This window comes from Lipotes vexillifer, unplaced genomic scaffold (genome assembly GCF_000442215.2).
Source record: "Lipotes vexillifer unplaced genomic scaffold, Lipotes_vexillifer_v1.1 scaffold121, whole genome shotgun sequence".
NCBI classification, from domain to species: Eukaryota; Metazoa; Chordata; class Mammalia; order Artiodactyla; family Lipotidae; genus Lipotes; species Lipotes vexillifer.
Window position 1 is genome coordinate 1,880,532 of NW_006773122.1, and position 10,334 is coordinate 1,890,865.

The 10,334-nt window shown below is 55.2% G+C and overlaps 2 protein-coding genes across 2 annotated transcripts in view; both read right to left on the bottom strand.

The window, feature by feature from the left end:
• SLC6A7 (solute carrier family 6 member 7) overlaps window positions 1-3,638 on the bottom strand; it is a 21,276-nt gene extending 17,638 nt beyond the window's left edge. The window contains exon 1 of the mRNA XM_007448055.1: window positions 3,451-3,638. Within this exon, the coding sequence (XP_007448117.1) occupies window positions 3,451-3,483 (33 nt within the window). The 5' untranslated portion in view covers window positions 3,484-3,638. The remainder of the gene's footprint in view (window positions 1-3,450) is intronic.
• Window positions 3,639-9,105: 5,467 nt separating this feature from the next.
• The window catches only part of CDX1 (caudal type homeobox 1), a 17,483-nt gene continuing 16,254 nt past the window's right edge, over window positions 9,106-10,334 (bottom strand). The window contains exon 3 of the mRNA XM_007448056.1: window positions 9,106-10,138. Coding sequence (XP_007448118.1) covers window positions 9,932-10,138 — 207 coding nt within the window. The 3' untranslated portion in view covers window positions 9,106-9,931. The remainder of the gene's footprint in view (window positions 10,139-10,334) is intronic.

The following is a 10,334-nucleotide window of genomic DNA, read 5'->3' on the forward strand; positions in this document are numbered from 1 at the left end:
TCCTGCTGAGGAACAACTGCGGGGAAACAGTGATTCCACTGGACTGGGCGTCAGGAGACCACGATTCTCATCCCAGGTCTGTGCCAATTCACTGTGCAACTTTCGGAAAGACTCTTTTGAGCCTTGGTTCCCCCATATGGACACTGAGGGGATTGGATAGATCACTAATTCCAAAAACACATCACTTGAAATGTTTGTAGATGTTGGGTGGAACAAAGGATTCTTGAATTTAAAAGTTTGGGGAAAGCTGGGTTATCACAAGGTAAAACAGGTTGCTTTTGCTGCAGGACTTGTCAGATCCTTTAATGGACCAATATGCACTGTGACGCTCCAAGTAGGGACTAGAACAGACAGTACTCTCCAATTCTACTTAAGAAAAGGGTCTCAAGGAGCTAGGATGTCAGGATATACTCGGCAGAAATGCAAGTCTAGATAATCTTTAGCTAATAGTCTTCTGGCTCTGATGATCTGTGAGGCAAGATTCATCAAGGAGACTTCACCACAGCGGTCGAGGACCAGATCAGATCCCAGCACAGGGACTCAGCAAATAGCTACTACTCAATTTGCCTTATCCCCTAAAATTGCCCTTCCTGGCACCAGCCCAAGTAGGTGTCTAGACACAAATCAGGTGACAGAGGAAACCTTGCTGGGGATTTGTCATATGAGCATTGCTGGGATGAGGATGGTGAAAGGAGAGTCCGAGTGTCACAGGACTGGAGGTGCCTGGCTGCAATGACACGGTTAGGGCAACGGGCTCAGGTGGCAGAAATGTGGTAACAGCATTGGGCTCTCAGTGATAGTGACAACCATGGTGGTGATCCTGCCTGAGGCTGGCTATTGGCCAGAGGGGCAGTGGTGATGGGGGCAGCCTGGCATGATTATGGGTGATGCTGACAATGAGGAAGAGCATGAAAAAGCTGCTTTTCAAGTAACTGGGCTCCAAGGGTTGAAACAAATATGCTGCTGGTGGTTCTTTAGCTGTGATCTCAAACATGCTGGGGTGAGGATAGCAGCAGCTCCTAGATCTGTATGAAACCCACCCCTTCCCTCTGATGCCCCTTTCCCCAAGTCTTCCTCTCCAGCTGGGTGAGCATCAGCCCTCTGGAACCACTCCCTCCCAGGTGAACTCCAAGAGGGACAGGGTAGCAGCCACTTGACACTGGCCCCTAGTATTGGGTGAGGGGGCAGACCTGTCACCCTGTGAGCCCCCTCCAGTCCCATTCAGGCCAGCTGGCAGGAGGCCCTGATAAAGAGGTTCCTCTGATCCCTCCTGAGAAGTTGCTGCCCTTTCTATGTTCACAGAGCAGTCCCGGCTCTCTGTTTCCATGGTAACAAGAGTTCCAAGAGCAGGATGCTGCCAGCTCTTCCGTCCCCTCCTCCCCCCAATCAGAGGGAAGCCTGCTCCTGCTCCAGGAACAGGGGATGGGGTCCTCCAAAGCTGAGCCAGTCCAAAGCCCACGTGGAGCCTCCAACCCCACCATGCGGTAAATCCCAGGAGGCTGGCACAGAGAGGACAGAACTAACTGAGAGACCGAGAAAAGCAACAAGATCAATGGGGCAGGGTTGGAAGCTGGATGAGTTGCTTCACACTTCTGCCTGGGTGTGAGGCTCCCACCTCTGATCCCCCGACTCTGCACCCAGAGTCACACAGGAACACACATCTGAGTTTGCCAGACCACACCCCCTCTTTTAGGGGCCAACAGAGGTAGGTCACCAGCAGTGTCAGGGCTGGGAGAGGTACGACTTCCCAAGCCAAGGCTTTCATACCTCCTTCAGGATGAGAGAGACAGTAGGGATCTGGAGTCTGACTTCATTATTGTGCAGATTAGGGAAGTGAGTTCCAGAGGAGAAGGGGCGAGCCCAAGGTCAAACAGCAAGTTAAGGGCAGAGCAAAGCCAGGACTCAGATCCCTGACCCTCAGTCCCGTGCTCATCTCTGAATAACGCTGCCGTAGCTGGCACTTCCTCACTCCCCGACCCCCTTCTCCTGGAGGCCGAGGGAGGGGACACTGAGGCCAGGGGTCCCACCCCTACCCTGCTGGCCCTAGGTGGCTCAGCCCACCTTCAGGAAAACAGTAACCTGCACCCCTCAGTTTCCTTGTCTATAAATTGGGGATAATAAGACCTAGGGCCCAGAATTGTTGGAGGATTGATTGAGATCAGGCTTCATACAACATGGCTATTTACACAATGAGTGGCCCTGTGCCAGCGAGGGGCAGGGGCTCTTGTGAGAAGAGAGAGGAAGGAGGAGAGAGTAGGATAGAAAAGAACAGGGGCTGGACTCAAGAAGACCCAAAAGACCCACAAATGACCCCAGCAAGTCACTTATGTCAGGAAACAAAAAGGACCCACTTATCACAGCGGTTCCACGCTCAGCTGCCCAAGGGCAGAGAGCTTGAACGAGTGTATGGTGGCGGTGGGTCTTGCGGGAGAGGGGACCGTCCACCACACCAGCAGCTGGGAGTTCACAGTATCCACCCCCCCAGGACTGTGGGGCCTGCTTTGGTGCCGCACACTGGGGATGGACCAGTGATGGTCCAGGTTAGAAAACAGACTTGCCCCAAGTCACAGGGTAAGCAGCATCTGTAGAAACAGTATCCAGGCGTTCTGACTCCTTGGCTAAGACTGATACTCTTAAGCCAAAAGCTAGAAAACTTCCCCTGAGACTCTCCCTCCCCACATACATGTGACTTGGCTGGCAGGTCCAATCCCACAGGACAAGGTGGGGCGGGGCTGAGGTCTGGGCCCAGGGCTCCAGGAACACATAGACTTGGCTTTCTCTCTCATGCCAGCTTCCCCCCCACCTCCACAGCCCTTGGGTCTCCCATTTCCTCCCTGCTTGCCTTTGCCTCCCTCTTGCCCTGCTGAGGGGCAGCCTGGGGTCTTATCAGGAAAGCCAAAGCTGCCAGGAGAATGAAGGGGGTGGGGAGGAGGCAGGAGGTGGGCACTGCAGGGCAGGAGCACTGGTAGGAAACCAGGGCGCAGCTGCTGGCTCACGGAGGCTGCTTCAGCGCAGAGTGCACAGGTGAGGACCTGCTCCAAGCCCCCACCCCCGACCACTCCTGCTCAAGGCTGTCTCAGCTATTCTAACATCTCCCACCCCCCGCCCCCAAATCAGCCCCTGGGGGAACTGGACGCGGGTACTGGGGAGGGGCGGGTGCCCGGCCCCAGCACCCCTACCTCGTGCCTCCTGTGGCTTGAGACACCTGTTCGCGGGACCTGGCCCAGTGAACCCCAGGCCCCATCACACTGCATCCGGACCCCCAGAAGGGGAAGGCCACCCTCCACGCCGTGCAGGCTGTGACCCCGCCCCTCCCTGCAATCCAGCTCTGCCGGCCTCCTCCGGAGCCCTGAGCCGGTTGCAGGTGCCCTCTCCCGCCCTCCCAGGGGGCTCGAGAGGGGGCGGGCCTCCGCACCCCTCCCTCAGGCGCGCCCTGCCCCCGCGCCCTACCTCGCTGAGGTGAGCTCCCTGGGCCTTCTTCATCTTGGAGGGCGGGTCTCGGGGGCTTCCCGGCTGGGCTTTTCCTGAGGGCAGAGAGCGAGCGAGGGAGCACGAGATCTCGCCACCGGCCGGCTGCCGCGCCGCCGGCCTCGGCGACTCCCGCGCACCGGCTGGCGAGCCGCGGGCGCAGGCGCTGCCGTCTGTGCGCTGCCGGGCGCTGCGAACGGCGTGCCTCTCCCTGCGCAGCGCCCTAGACTGGGGAGGGGTGCACCGCTGCGCCCGCGTAGACGGACGGGCTGACTGACTAACAGCAGGGGCATGCGCGCCCCCGCACGCAGAGCTGCCGATTGGAGGGGCCCGAGCGCGTGGGGAGGGGGGTCCGCAACGGAAACCCTCAGAGGTCTCCAGGCCTCCGCCACCGTCCCCTGCGTGGCCTTGGGCAAGTAACCTGCCCTCTCTGGGCCTCCGTTTCCCTAGCTGGGCAATGAGGGAGGCAGGCCATGCGCATGGACAGTAACAGCCCTGCCTTGGGTTCCAGAATCTCTGTACCTCCTCTTTGTTCTGTGACCCTGCCCACGTTACTTAAACTCCCTGTGCTGCCATTCTCTGTCTGGAAAATGGGGACTAGAATCTTACCTCCCTTATAAGGATGTGAGGAATCCAGGAAGATTGTGCATAGAAAACATTTAGCACAGAGCCTGGCACATCATAGGAGCTCAGTTAACATTTATGGACCCACTGTGTGTTGTCCACTCTTGCCAACAAATGAACAGATAGTCAGATATTTATTAAATCATCCAATCTACCAATATTTACTGAGCACCTAAAGTGTGCCAGATCCTGGGCTAGGTCTTATTTTTCTCAACACAGTGACCTGGAGACTATGTTATTATCCCTGTTTTACAGAAGAGGAAACCAAAGCACAGAGAGGTTGAGTCACTCACTCAAGGTCACAGTGCTAGCGAGTGACACTAGTGACAGAGTCAGGCTCATGGACCTTCCGGGCCAGTAGTGGTGCTGAACAGGCCTGCTTCCTAGGGATGAAAGTGAAACAGGGAATTTGGGGTGAGGAGAAGGAATAGGGCAAGTGCCACTGTATGGTTGTGATGGTTTGTGACTTAGATCATGAACACCTGGGTTCCTGTCCACCAACAGTATGACCTTGGGAATGTTAATGGTTTCCTATCTGTAAAGTGGGCCATCCGCCAATTTGGGCCTGGCTAACCTCTCAGAGTGTTGTAAGAGTACAGTGAGCCCGCAGCTAGGATGGGAAATTATTAGCTAGAGTGATCATATGCGTTGGTTTGTGGAACTGGACGAGTATTTGCTAGTGGGCCCAGCATATACATTACACATCATGCTCCTTTCACTCTCAAAAGTGTCCCAGTTCAGACACTCATAGCATTGCCCTACCAGCAGCCAACATGGGGAGGCCTTTGGGGAGAATGAGATCAAGTGTCTGCTGCCCCTCCCATCCCTGGAGCAGGAGGCAGGAAGGCTCTGAATAAGAGCACGGCCTTGGATAAAGGGCCTGTCTGGGTGCCAGGCCCACCTCTCCTTCCCAGGTCCCACCTAGCTGCTCCTTCCTTTAAGCCTGGCCTCACAGGGCAGGCAGGGACTCTCCAGACCCAGGAGGAAGGAGCCCCTTGGCCATGAATGTAAACGGAAGGGGCGTTCATTGAGCCCTACTGTGTGCATTAGATGAGCTCATATCCAATATCTAAGTTTTAGCTCTTTCCAGCAGCCTGGAAAGACAAGTTTGTGCGTCCCCATTTTGTACCTAAGGAAACTGTCTTGAAGGAGTGAAGTTGTGTGCCCAAGGTCACAAATCACTGAATCTCTGAACTTTGGAGATAAAGCGAGGAGGGCCTCAGGGCCGTGCCTGGGGAGAGGCAAAAGCTAAGAGGACCCACCTCTCCTCTCCCTGAGGGCGTGTCACCACACCTCTTACAGGACGGGTAGCTTTGCTGAACCACTCCCTCTCGTTGGCTTGTGGGTTTCATTAGACACTAAGGAAGGAAGAGAGAACCATGGGAACAGGGAGTAGAGGTGAGGCATTGGCTCAGGAGCCCTGGAAGACTAGCCTCCTTGTGGCCTCTTCCCAGCAGCACCTGCTCCCCCAGATCCAGCCCTGGAGGGAGCCAGCCCTAGGCGAAGGGAAGGGAACAGGGCTGGGACTTTAGCCTTTCTCAGACACGTCATGGGGTGACCACTGAACATCAGCAGCAGTCACCGGGGCTCTGAATACAAATGGGTCTAGGTCCACGCCTTTCAGGAGGGGAAACTGAGGCCCAGAGGAGGCAGGACTTGGAAAATCACCCTGTGAAGTAAAGGCAGTGTGAAGCCCGGAATCTAGGAGTCTGACCCCGCCTAGGCCCTGCCCCCCATATCACACCTTTGCCATCCCCTCCCCCGTCACCACAGCACTTGCTGGAAAACTCTATACTTCATACAATAAACAACCCCCCAACATTTTGTAGAAGACATTGTCCACATGAGTCAGTCTACCCTCTGAAACCCCAGTTTTATGATCATACAACTGGCCATGAGTTCAGCTGCTGAGCACATTTGACAGTTGCTCTCAATACCACCCCGTCTCCCCCATCCCAGAGGAAGTTTGGGTACCACTTGGCAAAATAACTAGTTAGGAATTCAAACCTAGTAAATAATCTATTTCCCTTTCCCTCTCCCCTCCCTCTCTATTTCTCTTGGTCTCACAACAAACCAGAAGAATGGGGATGTGTGCTGATTTAAAGAAAATGTGAGATGAAAATGTACTCCCTTTTATTATATAGGGAGATATTTTTAAATGCATATAAATAAACATTTTTAATTTGCTTAAACGTTCCGACTTTATCGCTGAAGAGCATGTGTTTTGTTACACCAGAGTGGCGACTGTGAAAGATGAGGATCCAGACTGCTAATCCATCTGGTGAGAAAGTGGTTCTGGAGCAGCCGTGCAGGGACAGGCTTGCCCTCCAAAGCCGCCCTGTCCTACACCTGCTCTGCTCCCAGCTTCTGTGTCCCACTGGCTGGGCATCTCATCCACTCTGGGCCAGGCTGGTTTCCTTGCTAGAGACCTCCTCTGTGAGGCCACTCTACTCCCAACCCGGACACCTTTCCTAGTCTTGAGCTGTGGCCCTCTCCACTCAGCCCACACCAGTCTCTTGGCAGTCAGCGTTGGGAGTCTCATCCACAAAACTCAGATTCTCAATATGGTGTCAGGGGTCTATAGAAACGTAGCGCTGATGCACACGTTTCTGATTTGCTAGAGGTCACGACCAGGCCCTGGGCCTTCCACAGCCAGGCCAGGCCAGATATTTTTGCCTGGACGCCCCCCCTCCCACCTTCCATCCCCCATCTCTAGCATCAGCTCAGGGTCTGCCACCCAGCAGGGGGGGAAGCATAAAATCACTATATGCAAAGCAGAAGCGGCATCGGCCATTCCTGATAGGAAAGCTGGAACACCTCTTAGCACTGGGGTGGCTGCCGGGTCTGACAGGACGTAATGGGTCCTTTTCCCTGAGCCATTACAACACCCCTGCCTCTGGTGGAACTCTCTGGGTGGCAGGGAATGCATTACTTCACACCACAGCTCAAGACGCTGCTTGGAAGTTGTCTTAGATAAAAGTTTCCTTTTCCACGGAGCTCAAACACCAGTTGACAGGTGACGGCCAGTCCAACCTGTGGGGCCCACCCAAGGCCCTGACCGCCCACGTAGACAGCAACTGCAGCTCACCCAGCCTGCTCGGCCTGGCGACTGACCTCCAACCAGGCAGAGGTCTTCCTGTGGCTGGGGGCGGCCTTGTCCTGCCTCAGATCTTCCCAGCCACCATGTGTCCTCAGCACTGGGGGTGGGGGTAGTTAGAACATCAGTCAGGCCTGCCAGCATCACACTAGGATGCAGCAGCCCAGGGAGCAGGTGGCTAAAACACAGAACTTACTGAGTGCCGGGCCCTGTGTTAAACATAGTTCTGAGATAGCTTAGAGTATTTTATTTCCATTTGACAAATGGGGAGGCTGAGGCTCAGAGAAGCTAAGTAACTTGCCTGAAGTCTCAAGCTGGAATCCAGGCCATGTGACAACAAAATCTGCTACTAAACACTGACTGAGTCACAGCTGAAATGTGGCCCTCCAGCCCACAGCGTTCCCACACTCCAGAGCGGTGTTCACTGGGGTGCTGGTAGGTGCTGGTAGCAGGCTCCTGGGTAGTGAAGCATGGGGAATGCTGGATAAAAGAAAATTCAAGGGTTTTCTTTGCTGTGGGACTTGTCAGAGCCTTTGATGTGTTAAGGCACCAGTGTGACTCTCCCAGAAGGGTTGAGTCTGCAGGACTTCTCAAAGTGACTTGACCAGAGTCATTTCTTCTTGGTAAACAAGCTCCCCAGTCTTACAGATGGGGAAATGAGGCTCAGAGGGGGGAAGCAATTACCCCAGGGTCACACAGCAAATGCTTCTGATGATCAGAAACCTATATTCACTCACCGCTAGCCACCCTGCCACCAACCCTCTTCCTCTGCTCCTGGAACCCTGGTCCTCTCCCCTGGTACCACCTGGTTCCCATGCCTTAGATGTCCACCATCCTCAGTGAAGCCATGATGTCTCCCAGGCCAACAGCAGGAGGAGGAGAGAGAAGTGCCTCTGCTCTTCAGGGGCTCACGTGGGGACTGGATCCACCTCGTGCATTGTTGTCATGTGCCCCAGGAGCAAAGGGCAGGCAGGCAGGCTGCATACACTTTTTATGGCTAGGCCACCTCCCAGAACAGTAAACAGAGGGGCAGGCAGCTGGCACCAGAGCCCTCTAGGGAGTGAAGGCCCCAGGGCGCAGACTCCTGCCCACCTCTGGGAGGGAGTTCAAAATAGCAGCTTTTCTCAGGAGTTTTTAAAAAGTGTATGTCAAGTTCATATTCCTCTTAATCTTTTTTTACTATTCCTCCGTCTTGGCCTGACAGCACCTACTAGTCCTTTAGGCCTCAGTTTAAAATCACCTCCTCCAGGAAGCCTTCCAGACCCTCCAGGATAAGCTGGGAGCTCGCTCTGGACTCCCTGGATGCTCTGCTACCCTGATACCTAGGGCATAGATCAGACTGGGAACTTCCGGGTGGCAAGGACTGTACATTCCCTGGGCCCAGCCATGCCTGGCATATGGGGTGCCTAACGAATGTCATCTGTTGAAAGAAAACCCCGAGTTGAAAGTATTTGAAAAACTCAAAAGACTGAAATATTGAATCTGATGATTCTGCTTACAAAATGGACTTAAAATTTAAGTCTCGTAGACTTACTCTAATGATGTCCTGTTTTGATCTTTCAGAAGTATTTTAAAGGTGACCTTGGGCTTCCCTGGTGGCGCAGTGGTTGGGGGTCCGCCTGCCGATGCAGGGGACGCGGGTTCGTGCCCCAGTGCGGGAGGATCCCGCGTGCCGCGGAGCGGCTGGGCCCGTGGGCCATGGCCGCTGGGCCTGCGCGTCCGGAGCCTGTGCTCCGCGGGGGGAGAGGCTGCAGCAGTGAGAGGCCCGCGTACCGCAAAAAAAAAAAAAAAAAAAAAGGTGACCTTGTGGTAGGCCTACAGAGACTGGGAGAGACTATGCAGTTGCTGAGAAGGGTGAGGATGATTTACACTTCTTTAACATTTTCCTTTCATGCTATGTATAATGATTTTCATAATTTTTAAAAAGAGGAAAAAAATTTTATTCTTGAAGCTGCATTCAAGAGATTCCACTCTCTGGGCAACCCCTTGCCCAGCTGTGAGTCTGCTTGGTCCAGAGAAAGTTCTCTGGGGGCTCCCTGGGGCCTGGGCCCTGAGGGACAGCCTGGTGGGGTGGTAGAGACTTGGCAGGAGGGACTCTGCCCCTCTGTCCCCCTTCAGAGGCCTTCCCCACAACCTGGAATCTCCACTGAGAATTTGAGTGAGGGAATATGGCTCTGTAGCCCAGAGCCTCTTGCTCAGGCCCAATCCTGTGGGCTTTGCGCTTTGCATCCAGCCTGGAGAGGGTTTGGTGCATGTTACGCTGGGGCGGGGGTGGGGTGTGGGGGGCAGGTAGAGGTGAGGCTGCAGGAAAAGGCAGGTGTGAGCTGACACCCTCCCTCCTCCGCCCCTCAGGTCACGGTCTGCAAGCCTTCCATCTTCTCTCGGTTCCATCTCCTTTCTCCAGGACTCTAGTCCCTACAGCAGCCTCCCACCTTTGAGCCTTTGGAGGAGGAGCTGGGTGGCCCCCTCACCTTGCCCCCTGGGGATTAAGACCTCCCACCCCGGGCTCCCTTGTCCTCCTGAGGCCTATATCACCAGAGCTGGAAAAGGTCCTTATCCAGCAGGCTCGCTGCACAGATGGGCCCAGGGGATGCAGGGGCTGCGTGGGTGGTTGGTCCAAGGTTACTCAGCAGGTCAGTGGCAGGGCTTGGGATTCAGACGAGGCCTCCTGGGCCCCCACAGGAGCCACATTCCTAGCCCCTGAGTCCTCAAGGCCCACAGCCCACAAGGCTGGTCGGGGGGCTACGGTAGGTACTCCTCCTTGACAGGCATTGGGGAGGAGGTGGCCAGGAGGCTGGCAGAGCTGGGGCACAGGCCCCCCAGGGGTGGCCCCGCTGGAGCGGTGGTGACCTCGTGGGCGGCCGGGGGTGGCTGTGGAGGCTGCTGCTGTTGCTTCTTCTTGTTCACTTTGCGCTCCTTTGCCCGCCGGTTTTGGAACCAGATCTTTACCTGTGGGGTCAGAGAAGAGAGATGGGGTGGGCGGTGGGGAGACCGAATGACAGAACAAGAGGAAAAGAGGAAGGGCAGTGGAGCTCTTGTTTTTCGATGTGGCGCTTGGGGCTTCCCACTTGCTCCGGCTACCCCAACTGTTCATGGACCCTGAACACGTTCTCCCCCTCTGGAACTTGCTCCCCTACTCTTTTTT